We start from the raw sequence: 26,381 nt of genomic DNA, 5'->3' as shown, positions 1-26,381 counted from the left end.
TTTTTTTGTTTTCATAGTTTTGGTGGTTTTTTGTTGTTGTGTGTGTGTCCGAAGAAAAGTGGCGCCGAAATTTAATTGTGAAATAGCCTACGTAACGCCCCCGTCAGACCACCCCCCCCGACCCACGCCAGTCTTTGTTTTGTTGTTGTATTGTGAAAGAGTAACAGAAGCTCGAGACCGAAACTGAAACTGAAACCCCAAAAGCCGTCAACAGAGAGCATTCTGTACTCCTACCTGACATCATTATCATCCTCGTCGTCGTCTCCATCGTCTCCATCGTCGTTGCTGTCTGTCTCTCTGTTCTCTCTGCTTTGTCGCCGACTCGCCGTCGTCGTCGTCGTGGTCGTCCGTTGTCGTCTTTATTTGCGGTTAAAATATTTGCGGGCTTCATCTACAGCAGCGCCGCATTCGGAATTGGATTCGGAATCTCGTGGCTCGAATTCGGATTTGGATTTTGTGGATTCGGTGAGTGGCAACAGCAGCAGCAGCACGAATAATTTACCTTGTGGCAGGCGGGGATAAGATCGATAAGATCATCGATTTTGGCAGATCTCCTCCGATAGCTGATTTTAAGATGTATTTGATAAGTGCAGCCACTCGGAAAATAAATCTAGATCCCTCAGAGGGACCACAGAATACCTCCTCTAAGAACCACTAAAGGTTAATAAATTCAGGATTTTCTTTCCAAAATAGATCGCTCTTCAAAATACAGAAAATATATCCTCAGAATAGTTGAATTTATGCACTGTTAATATATCCTTGCAGATAAGATATTAAGATACATTCCTGCATCATTTGCAACGTTCTACTCTTTCTATGTATCTCATTCCACAGTTTCGCGCAGTTGCCAACAGATCTCTTCTCTCCCCCATATCTTATCACAGCTGTGTGCCGCCTCTTTTACGCTTCTCTTCTTTCAAGTGTGTTTTTGCTTTGCTTTTTGACTGCTTCTTCCACAAAAACACCACAGAGATATACATATGTACATATGTATGTATCTATACTATATTGGATGCATACATATATGTATGTATTTCCATATATATGTAGCTAATTTCCTGTGTGATCTCAGCTCAGAGCAAAGAGCTACTAAAAACCAAATTTATCTTCGCAAAAAAAAAAGAAAAAGAAAAAAAAAACCTAAAACACACGCCACAGACAACTCCCAAAAACGTAAAAAAGAACAACAAAAACAACAACAATGTTGTGTGCATGTGTCATAATAAATAAAGTCACATAAAATGATGGTCCAATCCGATCGGATCCGATCCATCGAAGAACATTCCCGAGAAATCCCGAGCCAACGTCTATGGGAAACGGAGAAGCACTCCCGCCATTCGTGGGAGCCAGAGATCCCATCCCCCCTTCTCTATATGCATACATACATATATTTCTCTCTTTGTATATACAAATGTACGTCTGATCGTATGTGGATATTACTCGGTAATAACACAAATGAAATAATAAATCGAACGACGCCGCTGAATGCCATAAAAATACATTTTCGGCCCACATGTCTCTCTTGAGACGACGCTACGACGACCGAAGCTAAAGAAATTAAAATATGTGCCCCGCGAGACAGCAGCAACGGGCAGCAGCAACGGGCAGCAGCAGCAGGCAGCCCCCAAACACCATATACACAGATACAGATACAGAGATACTACGCCTGGGATGTTGAATGGGTTGCGGGGGCCGGAGTCGGAGTTGGAGATGGAAATGATGGAGACGACGGAGCCAAAGCCAGAGACAGGGACAGAGACAGGGACCCAACCCAAACTCTCAATCGTGGCCAAAGGCAGAGCTAAGCAAAGCGTCGTCGTTTTACGTGAAAAGTTTCATTTCATTCATGAAAAAAACCGTGATAAATAAAACAAGAAAGAAAACGAACAAACGTATCTCAGGACCGAAGACTTCGATTCCCTTCAAGAATTATCGTTGAAAGAAAAGAGTGGAATTTTGAAAGTTTTTAGCGCCGATCTTTAGAGGGATGATATCTATATTAAAGGAACAAAAGGAACAATATCTAAGAGATATCTAAGATATATGTCGGCGATAGAAGATATCCGCTGTAGTGTCTGTGGTGGAACCCTAGGGAAAAATCTCCGAATGATGTTGATTCGCTGCTGTCGGATCTTAGAATTTTCAGTCATTGCTTCCAGTATCTCTCTCTCGTAAATAATGTCTTTTAAGGGGTAAAATGAGTTGTCAGAAGTGGCTAAACGATTAGCATACCATCTCTGAAGGAAAGGGTATACGCACAACACTCAAACGAACACTCGTGTGCCTATGGGCATTCATTCGTATGGGTGACAGCGAGTGCCAGCCGGACTGCGACTGCGACTGCTAGCGAGTGTGCGTTTCTGAATGAAAACTACAGGCAACGCGTCGCATGAATGGGGCAACATGCTCACACTCGTATGAAGTATGAATGGAGGCAGCTAGAGCTACCAGCCAAGAGGCCTGCCTCTGCTCTGCTCTGCTTTGGCCTGTGCTCTGATCGAGACTGTGCCCAGTCTGGGCACATGGAGCATGGAGCATGGAGTATTGGGGCATAAGGTCTGGTGGGCGTACAAATTGCTTTTGCCTTTTGGCTAGAGACAAAGTGAAATCGGAAATTTGCCCGTATGCAGCCAGAAGAGGAGGGTTCGGTTTTGGTTGTTTTCGATGATTTTCTACGGATATGGATATGTGGATGGGAATGTGGCAGGAAAGAGGAGGAGGAGGAGAAGTCGTCCGTTCGTCTGTCTGTTGGATGGGGATCTTAATTTGGCCTTTGATTGGCATAAAATATTCATCACTGAACAGCAAATCCGATGATCGATGGCACCCATGGATGACCAAAAATCCAAAGGTGACAAATCGACCAAAAGAAACGAAAACAAAAAAATAAAAAAAATACGCCAACGCCAAAATTTGGACACATTTTGTGGTAAAGGCGGAAAGGGGAGGTTCTCCAATTGGTTTCCCAATGGAGGAAAGAAACACTCGTGGAACCATCCCCCCAAAACGAAGGCAGGAATCGCATAAATGAGATCATATTCCAGAGCGTGTGTGTGTGTGTGCGTGTGTGTGGGAGACTGAATTCCGAAGAATTCCAATGATCGATTGAGACGATCTTAGATCCCCACCAAAAAGTTCACACATTCTCGAAATTAATTCGGAAATCGTCGGTCATGTGTGAAGATTAATCAAATCAGCGAAGCGGCAAAGCTCGATAAGGTATTTATTGGCATACAGGAATTATGGGTGGATTATCGAAATGAAATGAGTCATCCAATGGATTCGATTACCATCGATGTCTTGCTTTAGCCAGGAAATGCAATTATCGGAATAATTATAGTCCAGGCCGAAAAGCAACCGATGCTTGCTGCTGCATGTCGCGCGACCCCTTAAAAAATAATGTGCAGAGGAAAATTAGTACTAAACTTAACTAAAACAGATAAAGAATGGAAATATCGCTCGAAAAGTGCGTTTGTGGTATCCCCATGGTGCTGAAACTCTCTCTCTCGTTGCTCTTTGATCCGCCCCAAATGCAGTGCCAGCGATGCACAACAAATGAATCAAACGATCGAACCATCCATCCATTGATCATCGATGATCGATCATCGGATGCAGACGCAAGACGAAGACAAAAGGCAATGCAATGCAAGTGGAAGTGGAAGTGGGAGAGCAGCCAATAGAGAGATGCAGAGGAGCGGAACGCAACGGAACGGAACGGAACGGATAGATGAAGATGGAGAGGGAGACAGTCTGCAGTCGGCGCTGCAATCATTGGCTGACATTCATTTAATGGAGGGAGCCGTCAGGCGACGGTGGCGGCGGCGTCTGTGATTGATTGATTGATTGATAATTAAAAGTGGCGCCTGGCCCCGCTATCCCAGGAGGAGCCACTGCAGCATAATGAGGCAGACAGACAGACATAGAGCGGTCTGATGATCATGTGGCGCTTGCTAATTTCGTGCCTCTGCTGGGGCTCTTTCAAGTTTTGCCGCGAATTGAAATTCAATTCTGTTCGCAGAATAAATACTGAAACACAAACAGGAATGGAAATGGGGAATGGGAATAGAGGAACGGCCAACGGTCTGAATCGGGTTTCGGGTGCGAATGGGAATTTTTGAATGTCCACGATATTTTACGACCATCATTATTATAGCCATTTGGTGGTGGGGGGGCTTGGGGAAACGGCACCTGTGCCGCAGGCGCCATCGCCAAGGTCATTGGCGTTGTGGGGGCTCTGCTCTTTCCTGCCGTCTGTGTATGACGAGCTCACAGACTTTCGCATTGGGTTTGTTACTCACTGATGGACTCAGGAACTACAGCAGGAACCTTCGAAGTGCATCCTCGGCGGGTTGGAATACATTTGGCTTCCTGCCACTCTTCCTGCTGCTCCTCTGTGCCCGAGAGCTAGAGAGCAAAGCATCTTCCATGCAAGAGAACTTTCAGCAGGGTGTGCTGCAATCTTGTTTCCCTTCTCTGCTTCTCTTTTTGTGCTTCTCCTTTTGCCGTGTTTGCAACAGGTCAGGTCTCTTTTGCAGCTAATGAGCTTATGTTTAATTTTATTAATGGAATTGCCAACATTTATCATAAATTACGAATCGTGATCGTGATAAGAGTCGGATCGGTCCGCCGTTGACTGCGTCAATCTTTTAAATAATAAAGTTGTCGTTGTGCTGCTGCTTTGATAATTATAATTATCGAACACAGATAGTGTGAGGGCTGTCGAGCGCTGCTGCTTCTGCTGCTCTCTGTGTCTATCCCTTTTTCAGAGTTAGATATTTTGATATCCAAAGCTTTTCGCATTCTGTTCGTTACTCACCGATGGCAGGAACTACAGATGGAACATTTGAGAAACATTTTGCGTGTCTCTGTTGCATGTTGCAAAGACCAAATCGGGGCCCAGCTATGTCCCATCGATATCTCTGATCATGGTACAGGAATCTATAACTAATTTAAGCAATTTTAGCTGGAAGAAGGGACAGCTTTTCCCCAAAAATGTCTTTTATTTTTCCCCCCATAAGAAGAAAAGTCTTGGAGTCGCCTAAGGCGACGGATGGATCAGCTTCAATGAATTCGGATTTAGAATGAGCCGAGTAAGAGTCAGAATATCATCTAGTAGTAGCTCCTCGCTGTAATTTCCAGGAAAATGTAATCAAAAATTAAATATTCATTAAATGGCATTGGAGCGTATATGAAGGGTATTTTTGGCTGTCACTCTTTGTGCCTCTCTTTGGTGTTACTGTTACTGTTCTTGCTGTCCCTATCCCTGTCTCTATCTCTCTCTCTTTTGCTGTTTCTATTTCTGCTGATGCCTGAAGCGGCCTTTGAAGGCGCCGCCGCCCCTCTCAAATATTTGCTTAATTTTATGGCTCGTGTCTTTCGGACTATTGTCTCCCCCAAAAAAAAGTCTCGAAAGTGTCTGCTAAAAGCCAAAGAGCAAATCAGCCATTATTTATGATCTAAAAGTAGTCTCTTTCTTATGGCATCCATCCTTCCCATTCCCCATGATATATAGGTGTACAAGGTGAGGCCATTTCCAGAGACAGAGAGAGGGAGGAGAGAGGGCTTTTTTATGGAGGGGGTAAGACACCCACCCGAAGGGGGAGCTCCAGCTTCCCTAATTTTAAAACCAATTTATAATTAACATTTGGCATACGTTTCCATTACAGAGAGATCGCTACATCCTTGCAGGAGCTGCAGGACGACACCCTGGACACCAGATTCGCCTGAGGCTACGCGGGCGTATAATGCGATCGCTGCCATGCTGCTGAGACACCGCCTGGACAACGGCTAAGGGCTTAAAGGAGGAGACTTCAAGGAGCGAAAGAAGCCGCCTACCAACAGGCGACGAACGACGCACGACAAACAAGGATGCCGAGCCTTGGCCTGACCACGCTGCTCTCTCTGTGGCTGGTCCTGGCGGCAGTGGCAGATCCCCACGGATCCCTAGTTGAAGAAGCAACCACAAGGATCAGTACCACTTCCCGTCCCACTCTCTTTGGCCTCCACACGGACGAGCTGATGGCGGGGGAGGGAGAACTGGTGGTGCCACGTCGCGTGCACCCCGACGGCGCCTTCATGACACACTCGCTGGAGTATGCTCACGATCGGGATCACCGCCTGCAACGACAGCGACGCAGCCTGCCGGATCAGGGGCAGGAGGAAGCAGAGCTGCATCTGCAGCTGCCCCTGCGGAACGGGACGCTGCACCTGGAACTCACGTAAAAATTCCCGACCCCCAAAATGATTCATCCATACATGAACATTCCCTTCGATTGCAGGCCCCACAGCTATTTCCTGGCCCCCCATCTGGTGGTGGAGCGACACCGTCGGGACCTGCGCACCCGCTCGCCCCTCTCCGAGAAGCATCTGAGCTGCCACTTTCACGGGAAGGTGCGGGGCCAGCCAGCGACCAATGTGGCCATATCCACCTGCTCGGGGCTGGTGAGTAGATCGAATCGATTTCCTTTGGCTGGCTGCCCCCTAAACGGTTTCTGTTTCTGTTCGTCGGGGGGCACAGGTGGGGCACATCCGGACGGCCAGCAATGAGTACTTCATTGAGCCGTCCAAGCAGCACGAGCCGCATCCGGAGCACGGCCATCCGCACGTGATGTTCCAGCGATCCTCCGTGAAGGCGAAGCCACAGCCTGGCAGAAAGCGCAGCAATCGCAAAAGAGCAGGAGCAGGAGCAGCGGGTGGGGGAGGAGCTGCGGCAGGCTCAGGCATTAGCAATTGCGGCACTCGTGAGCCCAGACGCCGCATGGAGACACGCTTGGAGTGGCAGGCCAGGGGCAAGGTGAAGATCCAGGGCGGACGTCAGATACGTCGCCATCATCATCATCACGGTCGCGGTCACGGTCACGGTCACGGTCATGGTCAGGGGCATCGGGGGCAGCAGCTGCATCGCCGGCAGCATCGTCGCCATCGCCACCACCAGCAGTCGCACACGAAATTCAAGTACGAGACGCACACCCAGGAACGGGAACAGGGACATGGGACAGGAGCAGGGTCAGGAACAGGAGGGAGAGGGAGTGGGACAGGGGCACAAGCAGAAACGCTCCATAAGCAGCCCCAGGCATGTGGAGACGCTGATTGTGGCCGATGCCACAATGACGGCCTTCCACAAGGACCTCAACGGCTATCTGCTGACAATCATGAACATGGTATCGGCCCTGTACAAGGACCCCAGCATCGGCAACTCCATTGAGATTGTGGTGGTGCGCATCATACGGCTGGACGAGGAGGAGTCCCAGGAGCAGCTGAATCTCACACAGAATGCCCAGAAGAATCTCGATCGCTTTTGCAGGTAAACTTTACAGACAGCGACAGCTTTTGGGGCATAGCAATCCTTTAATTCTGTGTCCCCACCTCCTCCCCTCCCACCCACAGCTGGCAGCACAAGCTGAACAAAGGCAGCGAAAAGGATCCGCACCATCACGATGTGGCCATTCTGATCACGCGGAAGAATATTTGCGCCAACAACTGCATGTAAGTGTTGCACACAGATCCACAACCACATGTACAGCCACATCCATTGGGAGTTACAAATGTGTTCCATTTTACGTACGCAGGACCCTTGGCCTGGCCAACGTTGGGGGATGTGCAAGCCCAAGCAGTCGTGCAGCGTCAACGAGGACAATGGCATCATGCTGGCCCACACGATCACCCACGAACTGGGCCACAAGTAAGTTAAGTCCAGCTTCCACCTCACGACTACAGGCCAGACGAGACCAGACCAGACCAGACCACACCACACCAGACCGGTAGTCGTCGTCATGGCCGTGCCACCTGCCGCGCCAGACATTTGGTCAATGGCGCAACGGATCCAACGGCCAACGCATCGATCCCCAGGCCCGCAGATTTATGGGCAGCCCAATTCGTTTAATGATTGAATCGAAGCCAGGCAGCAGCAGCAGCGGCAGCCGCTGGCCAAAACGGAAATGCAACCAGAGGGAACTGCGAATGCGAGGCCGTCGAAGCGGCGGATACCCTTTCAGAGCGTCAAGATATGGCATTGGTTGGAAAGATTTTGATTTCGATTTGATGTAGAAATCATATTCTGTTTGGTTTCCACTCAAATAGGTCCAAAAGAAGCGTACTCTCGTACAGATATAGTTCGAATCCCACCTTCAGTTTATTCTGCTGAAATATTAGCCATTCTTCAGAGCCATTATACCCTTCCTCTGAAAGGGTATAGAGTGCCAGCAGCAGCAGCAAAGTGAACACGACGGATGCTTTGACACCTGCGTGTGTGTTGTGACAATGATCGCCTGCGTTGCTCACGCCCACAGTGTGCCTGTGCCAGTGCCAGTGCCAGTTGCAGTTGCAGTCACTGCTCGCCCCCCTTGCTACCCTCTCAATTCAAACTCAATTAGTCTCGAGGCTTAACGCCAGCGACAGAGACACAAATCAGGCGGCAATCATCGGGGCAGCGTACAAGAGAGCCAGGGATGTGTGTGGCCAGTGGCGACCCAATCACTGTTCACCCCACAGTCACTGCTTAAAAACGATTCGCCAGCCACTCCCGGCAAGGACAGGGCTTACGTACAGCAGCAGCCCTCGGTTTTGTGAGTGTTTTCTTCCCTATTGTTGTTGTTCAGAGGGGCATTACCCAGGCGGGCGTTACTTGCCATTTTCCGTTGTCAATTGAACTTTGAATATGGCATTGTTGTACCCAAAGTGAGTCACAGTGACTCCACACAGTCTGTCATCGGTGCATGGGGCAACGCTGTCGCATTGCGTTGCGTCTCGTCTTGTCTCGTGTTGGTGGGACAGTGTCGGTGTCCGGTTTCGTTTGGGGGCTTATCTGGTTTAAGCACACATATTCATATTCATATTCACATTCACACTCACACTCACATTCATTCGGACTCAGATACAGATTCATTCGGTGTTCGTGCCAAGTGGATTTGTTGTTAAACGCCTTATAAGCGCAGCCAAGTGCCCGTCAGTCAGTCTAGCGTGATCACCGTCAGCGATTGACTCAACCCGAACACAAGTCGGAACAGTCCAAACAGTTGGAATAGTCACAACAGCCCCAGCCCAGCTCCGCCCAGCCCGCCCGCGGCTCAATCGTCATCCAGTTCCAGGCAGCGATACCCTCTGCTAGCCTCTCTGGTTTCTGGTTTGATATGATCTGTTCTCGCATACCCTCATTACAGATGGGTTGTTATGCTACATCAGCAACCCTCTCAACCAGTAAAGGCTTATCTATCAGACATCAGACATGAAGACTATCAGACTTCAAGCAAAACTGAAGACTGAACCCATTTATAGAAAAGTACAAGTTTGTTTGTGCACACCATACCACATTCTCTGGCTATCATTAACAAAAAAAAAAAACAGCATGCAATTTGTTTAGTTTGCTTACACACCAATTTTTTTGTACAAATTCATAGTATATGTAGATTGATATTTTGTGGCCTGTGAGGGGGCACTGTTTCTCCCTCCAAATGTTGAGATCTCTTTCTACAGAGTGCAGTGCACTGACATAGGATAAGTTCCGCGAATCAGAAGTGAATTTGAGCATCCATATCATATGGGACAGATCAAGTATATCCCATCTATAAACACCAAAAAAAAGGGTATTCAGATATCTATTTGCTCTGCCACTCGACTGGATGGATGAATCGATTGGATCGGATCGATGGTTGTGTAAGTGTTGGCCCGCCTGGAATACCCCCGTCAATGGGTCGGGCACAACGGGAGGTACAACAGCTACGCTACGGGCCGGTGTCACGGTTTGTTTTGGTTTTGATTTTCATTGTTGCTGCCACTTTGTGCCCTCTGTTGTATCTGTACTGTATGTCTCTCCCTTGATTGGATAAATTTATGCAAACGTTTTGCTCTGATTCCACAATTATTCTAATAATCAGGTTTCTTACTGGCACTGGGACAGGGGCTGGTAGTAGCAGGAGGAGGATGAGCTGGAAGAGGTGCTCACAACATTGTATTGGCAATTAGCTTCACGCGATTTTAAACCGAATTCGAATTTGAGTCCCCCCCTGCTCCTTGGGGAATTCTTTAGACAACGCATAGTCCGATGCTGCTGCTTAACGTGTACCTTCATCTTTTCTTTGGCAGCTTTGGCATGTTCCATGACACGGCCAAGATCGGCTGCCATCCGCGGGTGGGGCCCATTGTGCACATCATGACGCCCACCTTCGGAGCGGACACGCTGCAGGTTTGCTGGTCGAACTGCAGCCGCAAGTACATAACGCATTTCCTCGAGTAAGTAGACGCCTGAAGAGATACTGCTGATCCTGATCCTGATCCTGATCGATCGATCCACATCGATGTGCTTACATTTGGATGAATTTTTTGTTGTTGTAGCCAGGGCCTGGGCGAGTGCCTCGACGATCCGCCAACGCCGCTGGACGAGTACAACTATACGGGCGAGCTGCCCGGGGCGCGATACAATGCACGCGGCCAGTGCCGGATGCAGTTCAACCTGACCACCGACAGCGAGGTGGGCGCCTGCTCCGCCCCGCACGAGTTCTGCTCGACGCTGTGGTGTCGCGTGAACGGCGAGTGCGTGACCAATATGCGGCCCACGGCGCCTGGCACTGGCTGCGGCCGGAACAAGTGGTGCCAGAACGGCAAGTGCGTGCGCCGCGAGGAGCTGGCGGCCCTCAACGGGGGCTGGGGCAACTGGAGCGAGTGGAGCGAGTGTTCGCGCAGCTGCGGCGGTGGCGTTTCCACGCAGCAGCGCGAATGCGACTCCCCCGTGCCGGCCAACGGCGGCGTCTTCTGCATTGGGGAGCGCAAGCGGTACAAGATCTGCCGCAAGCGGCTCTGCCCGGAGCAGGAGCCGAGCTTCCGGGCCCAGCAGTGCGCCCGCTACGACAATGTGAGCTACCAGGGCGCGACCTACAAGTGGCTGCCCTTCTTCGACAAGAGTAAGAAGGGAATGGGAATGGCTATGGGTATGGGAATACCCACAGAGATCTGATGGATAATATCTGATTCTTTTGCAGACAACCCCTGTCGATTGTTCTGCAGCGATGTGGACGACACGATAATCGCCAACTGGGGCGAGACGGTGCTGGACGGAACGCCCTGCACGCTGGGTACCAACAACATGTGCATCGACGGCATCTGCAAGGTAAGGTAAGCGACGATCGATCCCGCTTCGTCCGTCGCGTTGCGCTACTTAACCCAACCCTTACACTAACCCTAACCCTAACCCCGAACTCCTTGCCTGCTTCAAACCCCGATCAATTAAACGAGCATTTCATCCAGAAAGTTGGTTGCGATTGGATCGTTGACTCGGACATGCAGGACGATCGTTGCGGTGTCTGCGGCGGTGCTGGCGATCAGTGCAAACCGGTGAGGGACACCTACGTGGAGCCCTTCAGCGCCAAGGATGGCGCCTACGTGGAGATTGTCAGCATACCGTCACGCGCCCGCCACATCCTCATCAGGGAGCAGGCCAATTCGCCGCACTTCCTCGCCATCGGCCGGTCCCAGAGCCCAGACAAGTTCTACCTGAACGGCGACAGCCTGATCTCCATGCCCGGTGAATTCGAGATCGCCGGCGCCGAGAGCCTCTACGATCGCATTGACGAGCAGGAGACCATCAAAATACCTCAGCCCATACAGCATTCCATATCGGTATACGTAAGTGGAAATATTCCAAAGGCAAATAGACCAGGGATGCTAATCCTTCTCGTTCATCCACAGGCGATCGTTCGCGGCAACGAGAGCAATGCTGGCATTTACTACGAGTTCACGCTGCCCCCGTTCAATGTCAGCGCTGGACGACAGTATCTGTGGCGCCTGAGCAACTGGACCCTGTGCTCGGCCAGCTGCGGTGGCGGTGTCCAGCATCGGGAGCCAATTTGCCAGGAGAATGGCAAGGGTAAGTCGCACCTTACGCCTTCATATGTTTATTCGATATGTTTAATGACTGCATTCCCATTCCCATTCCCATTTTTAGTGCTTGTCGACAAGTTGCCGTGCTGGACGCATGCGAAGAACAAGCGGCCGCTCCGCCAGACGCGCTCCTGTTCGGAGCAGCAGTGTCCGGCCCACTGGTGGCCGGGTCCCTGGCAGTTCTGTCCGCTGACCTGCCGCCAGCCGGGCAGTCCAATGCCGCAGCGTCGTCGCTCGGTTGTGTGCCTGGATCAGCACGATGTGGTCGTGGCCGACAATCAGTGCGGCCTCCTCACCCGGCCCCCGGAAACGGAGCCCTGCGAGGCATCACTGCCCGAGTGCCGCCCCAGTGCCGGGGAGTGACGAGCCACGGATCGATGAATGGATATTTATTGCTATCTAATAGACCTAGACCGAAACGGGAACATCACGCGTAAAAATACAACATATTTATTTAGCGAGTAAGCATTTCGATGGTCGGTAGGAATCGACTAATGTGTGTCCCCCCGCCCTCCCTTCGATGGACTCTTTCGATCAACGATACGAATATCGATGGATTGCGTTCCTGGGTATCGCGGGCATCGGACATATTGCAGATGTACTTAACTTATGATACGCACACACAAACAAACAAAAAAAAAAGAAATAAAATATATAATTTAGGAGTAATTCTTAGTCAACTATAGACGATGCGTCGTATATGAGCTATCGATATGCACAGACCGATAAACGATAAACATGTGTGGGGTGGGGAGGTGCCAGCCAGAGCTGTCTCGGTTCATATCACATGGAGAAGGGATAGCGATTACGATTAGAAGCGCGTGTTGTCCGGCATCTTGCGGAAGTAGGCGATCTTGTCCTTGGGCACTCGATAGCCGTGCATCCAGCGGCTGCCCTTGCGCAGCGATCCATCGATGCCATCCTTCCACACGCCCTGCGGCAGGTACACTAGGGAACGAGAGCCAGAGCCAATTATAGAGAAAGGGAGACGAGACGGCAGATGACTGGCTACTCACCCTCGCGCTCTTCCCGACCCGCGTCTAGGATGGGTGCCACAATCAACTCCTCGCCCACGGAGAACTCATCGCTGACAATGAGACAGGCGGGATCGTGGGGGTCCATCATCCAGAGCGGTCGCACCAGGGGCAGGCCTTCGTTCATCGACGGGCTGAGATACTTCTTGAGCAGCGCAATCACCACCGTCTGGCGCACCTCCTTCATCTCCTGGGCGACGCGTGTGACCAGGTCGCTGCGGTACTCGCTGGGCAAATGGCTGAACTGCATGGCCGGCAGGAAGGTGGCCAGCTGCAGCCAGCGGATGAAGAGCTCCGGATCGGGCAGCGGCGGTTGGCCGAGCGAGTAGAACGTCACCATTTTGGTGACGGATCGCTCCAGCAGGTAGTCGCCGCCAATGGCCCCGGGCAGAACGAACGGATAGCCAATGACGCCGTAGTTGAGGACAGCGGCCAGGGTCTCGCGGAGTCCCTCCCAGGTGGCGTTGGCCGGCGGAGTGCTGAGGAAAATGGGCGGCTTGGGCACCACGCTGGCCGTGGAGACGGCCATTAGGCCCTCACCCTCGAGGCTGGCGGTCAGCATGCGGCCGTACATGTCCGGATTGTCGAGCGGCTGGCGGCACTGATAGTAGTGCGGCAGGTTGTAGCCGGTGCCCAGGTCCAGGTAGAAGCTCTTCACGCCATACTCCTCCTTGAGGCGCTGCAGCTTCTCGAGCAGCCACGGCACCGAGGCGTTGTTGGTGATGTCCAGCACGCCGGCGCTGGAGCAGCTCTTGTAGCGGGTGAGCGCTGGGATGCTGCGCTCCGAGTGCCGCTCGTAGATGAGCAGCTTGCGGCGCACCGCGTCCTTGAAGTTCACGCTGTCCGTGCTGATGAACGGCTGGATGGTGAAGACCACCTTGAAGCCGCGCCGATGCAGCACATCGATGGTGTCCTTGAGCGTGGGGAAGCGGGCACGGTCGACGGTAAAGTCGCCGATATTCTCCTGCCAGAACTCGTTGATCACGATGTGGCCCAGGCCCCATGGCAATGGCGCTCTCCGAGTAGTCGCAGATGACCGTCTCGTTGAGGGAGTCGGGCAGATCCTGGTTGGGTATGCGCCACACGGGCTCCTCCAGCAGCGAGTGCAGCACCTGGATGTCCTGCTCCTTCAGCCCGTCCCACAGGCTCTGCTGCGTCATCAGCATGTGCAGGCTGCGCATATCCTCCGTGGTGCAGATCTTGTAGTCCAGCTGCGGCAGCGCCGTCAGCCGATTGACGAACGTGAAGTCATCGTTGGCCGCCCGCAGGCAGAACTGGTTCTCCGTCCGGTTGATGCCCAGCTGCAGCGGCGTCCGCTCGCTCACCTGCATGGCCACCCCGATGGAGTTGATGAAGTAGCGCTTCACCCCGTTCCCGAACTGGTGCACCTTGCTGTCCCCGCTGGCATAGGGCATGAAGTCGAAGTTGGCGTAGCTGAGGGACCACTCCTGGCCCTTGGTGATGCCGCCGCCAAACCACAGGCCGTTGTCCCGCTTCAGCTCGTAGCAGTCGGTGGGCAGGAGGCCGGCCGTCAACGCCTGCCACTGCAGCGTGTAGCACCGAAAGACGCCCTTGTCCTCGAAGTTCATGTGGAGGCGCGCCACCCCGTTCCACTCGATACAGACACTGCCGTCCGAGCGCCGTTGCTCCTCCAGACAGTGGAACGGCGCCGAATCGCTGCCCAGGGTCACGCCCAGCTGCCCCGATATCACCTCCTTGTCGTCGTGGTTCAGTATACGGAATATGCGGTCCACCGAATTGAATTTGATCTTCTCAAAGTAGCTCTTCGTCAGCACCTGCTGGTGGTACGCAATGTACGCATAGCCAATCTGCAAGCGAGCGAGACAGAGAGAGAGATCAGAAGGGAATTTCAGGCTGCAGCTATGAATGGAGAAAGCTTAGAAAACTATTGAATATTTAATCTAATTTATGATTTATGGGTGCTAGACTTATACTCATTCATACACTCATACTTATACTTACACTTATACTTGCACTCATACTTATACTCAAACTAATACTCATACTCATACTAACACTCATACTTATACTCATACTAATACTCATACTTATACTCATACTAATACTCATACTTATACTTATACTCATACTAATATTCATGCTTATACATACTCATACTTATACTCATACTAATACTCATACTCATACTTATACTCATACTTATACTAACACTCATACTTATACTCATACTTATACTCATTCTTATACTCATTCTTATACTCATACTTATACTCAAATGTCACAGAATTCATAAAGGTTTATGGGGATAATATTTAAGTACTTCATGGATAATGAACCAATATCAGTAAATCTTTGTAATATTTCTATTCAATATTTTCACAGTCCAGAATGGGAAATATGATTCTCTTAAGTGACTGATTTCCTGTAACATATTCATGTCTTATGGAACATGGAACATCATGGAATTTGCCTTTAGAGTCTAGACATCAGCATTGATTAGTCATCTTTGGTCAGCGATCTTTAATCATGCGCCCTCTTTATGCTTTAAAGAGATGAACGATGCTGATCGCTATGAGTGATTACATATACAAATAGGAAAAATAAAATTAGGCAGCTCGTCGCTCTTGAGGAGTTTACAGTTTGCTGTGGCATGTGGATGGCGCATGCACGCATCACGCCGTCCGTCGCTTTTTCTTCAATTATTATTATTATGTTATTATCTATTTAATTTAAAATAACTAAAAGAGTGTTTAATCAGTGTTTTATTTTATTTTACATTCCCTTTCCCCTTGTAACATGTCAAATGTCTCATGTCAATATCAATATGTATATCGAATTATTATCGATCAACGATAAATATTTTTTTATGTTTTTATGGGCAATTAATTATGGCTTACCAGGAATATAATGATGAAGAACATTATGATGACGAATATCTTGATCTTGTAGTCCTTAGTCTCCCGTTTCTTCTTGCGTATTAGCTGGGGAAAGGCCTAAGCGAAAAACACACACGGAGAGCAGATGACTTTTGGAATCTCCTTTGAGGGATGGGATGGATGGGATGGGATGGGCATCTCTCACTCACCTGCATCTTCTCGCGCAGCAAGCTGGCGAGAGAGTTGACGCTCGTTATCGAGGCCTGGTTGCTGGCCAGGCTGTGGGTATCGAAATCGCTGGCCAACATCTCTTTGCTGTTGAGTCGCAGGGCCGGCAGCGGGGCGATCGAGGCACGTCTCCGATTGCGAAAGCGATCGCTGGAAGGGGAGGGTAACGGAACACACAGTCAGTCAGTCGCAGAGAGAGGTCGTTGTCTGTGTGATATATGACGCGGCGTAGATAATGCCCAAAATCATTTACGATCCCGATAAGGAAAGCCCCATATAGTCCCCATATATACATCCGATGTCAGCTGATGCGTCCCCAACCGATCAGATATGAAGCGCACACCCAACGCAGCGCTCGATGATGATGCGAAGATGTCCCATAACCAAAGCCCTCCACGCCCACCCACTCGATAGCGATCACCATTATCGGTGCTTCGTGGCTTGTCAACATCTTGAGGAGCCCTCGAGCCGGAAGACACTGGGCGACACACTCGCACTCCCACTCTCAATGGGCCCAAGGGCTGCCCTGCCTGTTTATACATATGTGCATAAATATGTATGTATATATTGTATGTATGTATAACATGTATTTTTGTGAATCGGTGGAGAGATTTGGATCGGATCTGTGTGTATGCTGCTGGTATGCAAATCTCTGTGGCAAATAAATCTGGAAACCCCCGACCGAAACTGGCACACGAAGCTAGGCCGCTGATACCCCGAACGAGTCTACATACATATGTATGAGTACATAATAATAATTATATGAATATACTTGAAGTGCGACAATATATAGTATAGTATATGCATTTGTTTGATTTATTTACAATTCAAAATACTGTCGGCGATAAGCGGGACGGGACCCTGGCGGGGCTCATAAACACTGCTATTAAAACGCGGCTCGAACAGATATTTTTCTTTTTACTTTTCAGATATATGCACCACAGATATAGATCGGTGGGGGATCTCACTACGCTGGGGATAGATATTCTCGCGTTGTTATCACGGCTAATCACGATCATCAACTGAGCGGAGGGAGGTCCGTTCATATCTATCATTGCGGGCCATTAACATACAGATACAGTTATAGTAGCTGTGGCTGTGGCTGTGGCTATGCCACTTGTATCTACAGTGACGCTCAATGAAGTAGATGCTCGTACTTACAGGATATCACCAAACTGCAGTAATTTCAAGTTCTTTCTGACATTCCCCGAGCTGTTCAATGATTGCGAGGTGTGGCTAAGGGGAGTTATATTAATGCTATTGCTTCAACATATTATTTAGAAACAATTTCATGTAAGAACATATCATTTGTAGCCATTATTAAGCTTTTAGATCTTTCAAGAGAACGATAAATGTGCTACAGGGAACACTTGATCTGATGGCTAGAGCTTTGACACCCAAAGGTTGCCTTCCTTGCTTTCGATTTTGCTACGGCATGTTCCTGATTTCGTTTCATCCAGACTTTACCCGTAAATATAGCTTTAAGTATTTCCAATTATCTAAAAGAACTTCTATGGCGTTGACCTCTGCTGTGCCCATACCACATATGTATGTATGTATGTACATGGAATCTCAGAGATGCCGTTGCGTTGCTCTGCTCTGCTGTCTGGGCTGGCTTAAGCTTCCTCCAAATTAATTTATCATCGGATCGGAGGGAGACTGTCGTCAGATGTCGTCGAGATTTCGCTGTCGCTGTCCTTGTCGCACCTTGTATCTGGCCGTGTAATGCGCTTAAACAGTTAAATTGCTTCGCTCTCATTTTGCGTGCGTGTGCCTGTGCATGTAAAGCTTTTTGCTATCCGAACGAAACTTTTGCCTGGATCAAAGCTAAAGCTCGGCTTACAGTTTGGCACAAGCTTTTAACAGCACTGTTTTCTGCTCTGTTAAGACAATGTTGCGCGCCTCTCCAATCCAACCCCATGTAGAAAATTACTGTTATTTCAGCCGGCAATCAAATGCGGAATAATGATAGAAAATTTTCAGCGCCACTAAATGCATTCGTTGCATTCGTAGCTGGTGGTGGGTTGTGGGAGAAATCAAGAATCGAATACAAATTGCATTTAAATGAACGGGGGAAATGGCCCGCAATTGCAAGCGACACTCCACTCTGCAATCCCCTATTTGCCGGAATGTTGGGAAAGGCACGTTCCAGTCGTTCGACCAATTATTCGAATTACTGTCTCGTTCAGAGAGACACAAAAGCCAGCGACTTCAAATTAATTAATCTAATTGCCCGATGAATCACGATGGCAAATGTGCCACAGAATGAGCATGGAGCGTGCCACAAAGTGGCATATGAATGAAATTGGGCTAAGATCGAAGCATGCACCGTACAATATCTGTATTTGAATCTGTACCCAGCAGTAGCGGGTAGGGGTAGAATCTTCACTGGCGGGCAGTTCTCTCTTTAACCCTAGGGGTTGCAGCCCTTTTTTCCATTATTACTTGCCACTCACCGATAAACCCGTTTCTTGGCATTCCCATACTCATCGTCGCTGTCATCATCGTTGGTGGTTGCAGCGAAATTAATGGTCGCTGCTGCGCCCATGCCCTTATCCGGCGTATTCAGCGCGGTGGTGCCTGGCGTTGTGGCCGGCGTTCCCAGGCTGGAAGTCGCATCATCGGCTATCTGAAAGCAATCCATAAATTGTGTTTTTATATAATACTTTATTAATTTTCCAACGCTTAAGAATTGATAGTACAAACAGTCAACAATTGTAACGGATAAGTGTCCGGGGCACGGGGTACCTGGGGGTACCTTTTGGCACCTACTGTTCCGAGTTGCGAGAGGTTTGGCAAGGTGAGTGCAATTAGCATGATTGCGCCGCCTGACCGCAGCACAGAGCCCCCAGCCAAGGTCTCCTGACACCAGATATCCCCAGATATCCAGTTATCAATGTGCCATAGGCGTTAAGACCGCAGCTTCCCGAATAGGTATCTAGTGCAACGGAGAAAGTAAGGCACCGACTAAAGCACTTTGCTCGATAACAGACGGAGGGTTATGGCTATGGATATTGGATCAAGAAAATATTTACAAAAATTTCCCATCACGAACACATTTCCTCAGAACAATACACAAATACATTTCGATTCGGGCCACACTTAGTACCTGCCTTATCCGTAGCCATAGCCATAGCTATATCCGTATCCGTATTCTGATCAGTATGTGTATCCTTGTCGGGCGGTCTCACACCCGACAGCGTGAAGCGACTGCCATTGGGTGAGCTCATTCTGGCTCTGATCTTCGAAGCAGCATTCAGGGCAGGGCGGGATGGGGCGGTAAATCTTTCACAGACAACTCGACACTCTCTACAGTTTATCTATAAATATTACTGTCTCAATCTCAATCACTATCACTATAACCCGGCAGCTGTTTGCCGTGCTCGTGCTCATGCCCGTGCACCTCCCACTGATGTCGCGCTGTCAATGGCGCTGGAGTTGTCCGTCCGTCTGATAATTGCCGGATTGCTATTGCCTGAATATTGTGTTTGCGGTGCCGGGTTCGCCTCAATTTATGCGTTTTAATCGCTCGCCAGTGCTGCCAACGCTGGCGTTTCTGGGAGAGCAGCCGCCGCTTTGTGTTTGAGTGCGAATATTGACACCCACACTCCACTCCGGCTCAGCCGGCTCTCTAGCACTCCAACGCCAGTACGACGTTGAGTGAATTGTGAACGCAAGAGAGCGTTCTTTCAAATTTCCTCGAGTGATAGCTTCGAAAACTTTTTTGTTTTATTCTACCAATAAAAAAAAAAAAAGCTAACGAATTGGATATTTTTTATTATTTGATTTTTTTGGACTCGCTGGAAAAAGGTATCCTAGTAATAAACTAAAATAAAACTTTTTTTTGCCCCACACCTTGCATACAATACACCTTGAGTGGATCGGTTTGGGTCTCTTGGGAATACGGAGCCCGTGTGGGAATTTGGTTTTGATAGAATTAACCCGCAGTCGTAAATTAATTGCGGCGAGCACTTTCTGATTGGTTTCGTACAGGCGGCGGCGGCGGCGATGTTTCCAGCGGCAAGCGGCCAGCGCCGTGTCGGCCGGATTTAGCCTTTAATCGTGACTACTGGCCATAAATAACTGTCCCACAGTGTGGCGGCGTCACCGGCTCAGAGATTCGCACACAAACGGCAGGCAGGCCGTACGCCCGGACGGGGCTTTTCGCTCTCAAGCGCGCTCGCTCTCGTTCGTTATCGTTCGGCAACCGGTTGGTGGGATCGATCCGAGAGACCCGTTCTGAACCGATTCATAGCCAGATCGCACCCGTTTCAGATGGATTTTGACCTGGTTCTCAGCTGTTGCTGTTGCATCACCGTGGATAGCCGATCGAGTGCCGGCATACATACATATATATGCAGAATGTAAACAATCTTTACTGCTGATCAGTCTTTGATCAGTCTTTGATCAGTTGCAGTGTATTTGATCGAAAATTAATGCTAAAATTATTCAATTCTACCTATCTTTATTTCACTTTTAATCCAATTCCTGGGCAATGGAATGGAGAACAATACAGACAATTTGTATGGCATGGGGAGAGTACAGATCATTCTGCACCCAAAATAGATAATTCCATCGAAAGAACTTTCTCTCTGTCTCTCTCCATCTTTCTCTTTCCTCGCTCTCTGCCTAAAAATCGCTGCATACTTTTAGCCAGGGGGTCGTATGAGCAGCCCCCAATGGCTAATGTGCTATTATGTGTGTGCTGCTGACGCGAGTGTGTGGATTGCTGATTATTGTCTTGGTAAATCACTCATAGGCCAGATAGACGGACAGCGCCAACCGGCGGCCTGTTCGCTCTGCTCCCTGCGCCCTGCTCCCTGCCCGGGTGCCCCACTGATTCACACCTCCGTAATTAGCGTAACTTATATATCGCTTCGATCTGCTCATCTGCCGGCGACATTAACAATCAGTTGTAGTGCAAATAAATCGAAAATAAACCCCAACTCACACGGAACAAAGCTGAACGCGTCGCTGAATGCAAATAACAAGTAGAGCCGCTTACAATGGAGGGAGACTTTGGAATAACTGCTACCCCGCTGCAGCCAGTTGGCCAGCCATCAATGGCCATCAATGCTTGGGCTTGGTAAGGGCAACTTTAAATACACCTTCTGCCAAAAGGGAGAATTTTCATGGTTTGAATGAATCGATAGACAAATCAACTACAGTTTACCGCAGTATGCAACATATAAGTTTTGGTAGTACACCAGTTACCAGTTACAACATCAGCACATTTATAGGGTATGCATATGCTTTTACTCCACGAATATCGGGTTTGATCACTTGCGATCAATTTGTGCGGACTGCATTGCGCCTGGCAGCATTCCAGCTACAGTCAGCTGTGCAAAGAATGAGCAGCAGTGGCAATTCGAATTCAAATTCTCAGGGCAGTACTCGTATTGTTCACTTGAACTGGTCTATGCACAAGTAGTACCAACAAGTCGTTCCTACGTACATTTCGTTACCAATATATAAATGGGGCATGCAACTTCTCCGCAATCATTTTGATTTTTGATTTTGATTTAAGTATTTACCCTACCTAGACCATCTGGCCATCATGTGATGGCACTGGAACGTGTTTGAAATTAACTGAATTTCAAGTTTTGTCACATGTGTGGATTGTTTTTGTCAAGTTACTATAATTAAAAGTCAATTAACGTTTTGGGTATTATTTTTGGGGGGGAATTTTTCAGTGTAACTCATGCGCAGAGAGTAGCGGAGAGGCGAAGAGACGCAGCTGGAGTGGGAGGGGAGACGATTTTGCTTTTAGTGCGAACTTCGCTAACGATGATTGTTCATAGCACAGCGGATTAAAACAGTTTTAGAGATTAAAATATAAAAAAACTCACGCTCTCCTCGTGCAGGGCATCTTGGGCCTGCATCTGATGACGCATGCGCAGGGCCTCCAGGTCCAGGGCATTAATGCCCGACGGCATGGATATGGAGTTGCGCCGCAGGCCGGGACCAAAGGACGAGGACTGGTTGGGCGACGACGAACTTGCCGTCACTTCTGCTTCCGTTTCGCGGTCGCGGTCGCGATCGCGCTCGCGGTCCCTCTCGTGGACTACCCGCAGATATGGGAGATCCACATTACGCCGCTCGCTCAGCGAGGGCTTCCGTCCCGCCGTATTCGGCAGCAGTGCCTTCTGCTCCGGCTCATCCTCGTCCGCAAAGGCCAGGTCCAGGTACTCGCCGTTCAGCGCCTGCGCGGCCCCCGAAGGTGTCGTTGTCGTCGACTGCGCCATTACGCGAACGCGGTCAAAAGGCGAATGAAAGCGGCTCGGAAAACAGCGAAACACCGAAACGAATCAGACAGAGAGTGCAGGGTGTGCGGTGCGGTGTGGGATGTGGGAGGGGAGATTGAGAGAGCGGCGCTTTTGAGCTGGGCTCCGGGAAGAACGGTACGAACGGTAACGGGAGCAGGGTCGTCTTCGATTACAATCGCTGTTTGCTTTTAATCGTCGCTTATCATCGGCCCAGCGATAATCCGCTTTCAACTCCCCGCCGTCCGACCGGCCGACCGGCCAACCGAACGACCGGCGACGACGCGGTGGCTGTGTGTCGTGTCGTATTGATTCAGTTAATTAAATTCATTTTTTAGCCATAAACAAATTTACTGATCGCATTTGTGTGTTGTGTGTTGTGGGCTCAGCTAATTAGCCATAGTCTCTCACTCTCCCTCCGCCGCCACTCTCTTGGGAATTTTCGACCTCGTTTTAGCGGTGATAATAGCCGCATGGAAAACATTTAATCAACTGACAAAAAAAACTCAAGAGCTAAACCCGCTCGTCTGCCGATCCAATCGATTCACTTAGTTGCTTTTTCAATAATTACATGTGTCCGCTGATAAGGCATAAGGCATAAGGCAAGGCAAACCACCCGTCCGCACGGCCCGTCCCGTCCCGTCCCGACCAGCGTCGGGACAGAACAATAAAACTAATTCGCAATATTGTTTAACAAATGGCACTCATAAATTCTCTCAAAGTGGGTAAATATTTGACGATTGAGTTTTATTTATAACACAATCACCATACACTCCAAACGGCAGAGCCCAAGGGGCAGGGCAGGAGGAACATTTTAGGATGGGATTGGGGGATTCAGGAGAATAAATGTACAGTAAAATCAGCGTCAATGCACCAGAGATCTCTAATTTACAGACAAAACGAGAAGGAACGTGTGAGTCGCTTCTGTGGACGCGACTCTATTTTTATACGGAACGGACGAACGGGCGGACAGACAGACATGGCAATATCGACTCGGCTATTGATGCTGATCAAGAATATTTATACTTTATGGGGTCGAAAAGGTTTCCTTTAATACCCTTTAACTCTTTTTGAGTACGGGTACATATAAAAATATACCTTCAGTGATCAGCACTCTTCCATTACATACTTTTAGAATATTTTAAGCTGTAAAAGGATACAATTTGAGGATTAGGTTTTCTCTGCAACAAAATGGACGCTATTTTTCCGTATTGTAATCATATTGCTGTGAGCTTACTTTCTGAATTGAAACCAACACAGTTTTGATCAGGATTACTACCGTTAAGGTAATGGCTATGATAATAGGTATGATGGCCAACAAAAGTTGCACCTTCGTACCCCTCACTGATGTTCCACCATAACCAGGGAAAGCTGTACCAAGAACAAAAGAGAAACAAACACCAAACTAAAGCTTACTGCTGCAATTAGACAGAATCACAATTTCTCTGTGGCAATAAAACGATAAAGCCAATAAGCAACACTGAACGAAATGCATATATGTACATATGTATGTACGGTTATAAGCTGATAAGGTGCGCTACTCTAGCGAGTACTAGATACTCTTCACACTTGAGTACGCCAATATTGTAGAACAGTGCACTCCGAATTTTTTCAGTATTTTAGTTACGTATTTAAACAGTGTTGCACGTAGGTTTATAATTGAGAAAACAATAGCAACCAATGGCACAAGTTCCCCAACAAATATTAAGTACCGTCTCCGTCTCCTGGGGAGGCTATGAAAGTCCAAGCGGCGCCTTTATAGAGCATTCAATTCAAGATGGAGTCTGAATATAACCCATCTGCCTGACTGGATTGATTGTTTTTACAGCGCTGTCGGATATACCCTTTACTTTAGAATTTTTTAGTTAATACCGCAACCTACTTTCAAGACGTCTCACTAAAAAGGGTTCCATCCACTCGATCCTCATATCAGGGTCATCGTAAAAAAGGCACGCTCCATGCCCACCTCTAGTTTTTGTAGCCCACCTCTACAATTTGAAACAAAAACTTTCTCCTTTTTTTCTGCATCGACGCAGTGTTGCCAAATCAGCTTTTTTTTACCCGTCAGATCTAGCTATTTTTACGGGAAAAAATTAAAAACAGCGGTTAGCGGGAATTCAAGTTATTTTTTTTTTTGCTCAATGGTGATCGTTTTCAGCTTTCGGTTATTATTTGGGAAGAGAGATAAATGACACCTAATTCGTGATGCATGATACATTGCGCTGGTGCATGCGCCCATTATTATAGCCAGAATGAATTTTCTGCAACTACGCTACTTATTTCCATGCGCTTTACTCTCTCTCTCTCTCAAGCACTCTTCCTCGTCCAAAGTGCGCCAATTGGTGGAGGGGAGGGAGATATAACGGCTGAGGTTGGTGAGGTAGAATAGAAACAGATGTAGCGGAATAAAAAGAAGCTACCGAACAAATTTAAACAGATAAAATATTTTCCATGCGTTGGCTGCAGTGCTGCCGACTTCACTTTTTTCCCGCAGCTCAAAATTCTTTTTTAAGGCGACTCGGGAAAAATATAATTTAAAATATGTATTTGGCTTTTTTCGCTTTTTTTTTTTAATTATGCCATTATGTTCCAATTACTCTGTGGGAAACGACGAATAATGAGGATTCCCCAAGGCTTCAATTTAGTTATTTTATATTAGTGTAACACTGCCCACCGAATTGATCATTGGAAACGTTTTGAAAAGGGAAAAATGCAATTTTTTTTATTATTCGTTCGATAAATTTGTTAATTTTTGTTCTAGCCTTACACTTAAACGTTTGATGGTTTCTCCCAGCTTCATTTTGTTGTTGTTTGTATTTTGTGTTTTTTTTTTTGCTTTTTTTCTTGTATTAAATGTGTAAGAAAACAGTAATAATTATTTTCATGTTTGATTCAAGGAATGGAATGTACTTTATAGCATATTTTATAATGTATAATATTCTGTTTTGCTCCCCTTCCCCTGAGAGATACCCCCGATGATCTCCGCTCTGTTGAACAAAAACCAGGACAGGGCCAAATCAATGATAAAGTATTATTAATTATATTATATGGAATACACACAAATCTAAGCCGAACGTTTGCTACAGTACTCGTAAATGGCCAAAAAGACAAAAAAAAAATATAATAATAATAATAATAAAAATAATTGTAATTGGAAATTCATATTATGATAGAACTATAAACTAAACATAATAAATACATTGTACAAGATACGACAATTATACGCGGACGCGGACATTGAGAGATTAACGATTAACAGAGCAAGAAAAAAAAAATAAACATCGAGTGGAATTATACTCAATTAAATAAGGTTGAAAATTAACCATAATAATCGTGTAAATTGTAAATATCACAAGCAGACGTCACTTGCATCGTTGATAAATGTGTATATATATATATATATGTGTTTGTGTGTGTATTTGCATTCCTATACCTATACCTATGCGTGTTTGTGTATGTGTGGGTGTGTGTGTGTGAGTGGGTATGGGTATGGGTGTGGTATCCCCCAGTACTAGCGAGCAAGGCTATTCGTCAACAAATCGCTGATTACTAGTAGCAATAGTGGGCACCGCTGGTACACCTCGTAGCTACGACCATCTCCGGGTAAGTGGTGTTGTAGGTGGAGCATTCGCTAGCCGCGGCACTGATGGGGGAAGGGAATTGCGGTGTCTGTGCTAAAAGTTCTTTCTCTTTCGCATTCCCCTTCTTTCGTTTGCGTTTGTGTTCACACATGCACATGCCGTTTTGCGAGTCCGATTTTTGAGTTTCGTTTTGTGTTGATTTTGCCTTTGATCAATAACTTTTAACTTTACCTTACAGTTAACTAACAATTTCTATAGAAAGTTTTCGCTTGAGTACAATAATTTCAACTTTACTCTTCTTTTGCATTTCATGTTTCATGTTTTGTTCTGTATTCGCTTTCGTTTCGATTTACTTAATTCATTTACTATTTAAATTTTAATGTGAATTTGAGTTTAAATTTGAATTTGCATTTACTTTGCCTGGCTTGGGTTTCTTCTTCTTCACTTTTGTTTTTTGTTTTGTTTTTAATTTTCCGAAATTTCATTCTCTCTCTTTGTTGAGTTGGTTCTACCGTACAAATAAATAAACTATCAATCAATGCTTGT

At 47.8% G+C, this 26,381-nt stretch overlaps 2 protein-coding genes across 2 annotated transcripts; one reads left to right on the top strand and one right to left on the bottom strand.

Moving 5' to 3' along the window:
- The first annotated feature begins 114 nt into the window (after positions 1-114).
- On the top strand, positions 115-12,551 carry LOC111069352 (A disintegrin and metalloproteinase with thrombospondin motifs 7). The gene is given in 14 exon segments (XM_041594559.1): positions 115-465; positions 5,667-6,218; positions 6,279-6,441; positions 6,518-6,989; positions 7,036-7,303; positions 7,387-7,485; positions 7,569-7,594; positions 7,597-7,681; positions 10,081-10,227; positions 10,330-10,895; positions 10,974-11,101; positions 11,239-11,616; positions 11,680-11,857; positions 11,936-12,551. Coding segments are annotated over 13 exon segments (3,159 nt in total). The 5' UTR covers positions 115-465; positions 5,667-5,868; the 3' UTR covers positions 12,235-12,551.
- On the bottom strand, positions 12,299-22,027 carry LOC111069353 (myogenesis-regulating glycosidase). The gene is given in 7 exon segments (XM_022359377.2): positions 12,299-12,819; positions 12,888-13,905; positions 13,907-14,734; positions 15,785-15,880; positions 15,973-16,141; positions 18,448-18,620; positions 21,841-22,027. Coding segments are annotated over 7 exon segments (2,508 nt in total). The 5' UTR covers positions 21,928-22,027; the 3' UTR covers positions 12,299-12,682.
- Between the last annotated feature and the right edge of the window lie 4,354 nt (positions 22,028-26,381).

This window comes from Drosophila obscura, unplaced genomic scaffold (assembly GCF_018151105.1).
Source record: "Drosophila obscura isolate BZ-5 IFL unplaced genomic scaffold, ASM1815110v1 contig_29, whole genome shotgun sequence".
Classification (NCBI taxonomy): domain Eukaryota; kingdom Metazoa; phylum Arthropoda; class Insecta; order Diptera; family Drosophilidae; genus Drosophila; species Drosophila obscura.
Note: the sequence above shows the minus strand (reverse complement) of the source record. Positions and strands in the feature narration are given on the sequence as shown.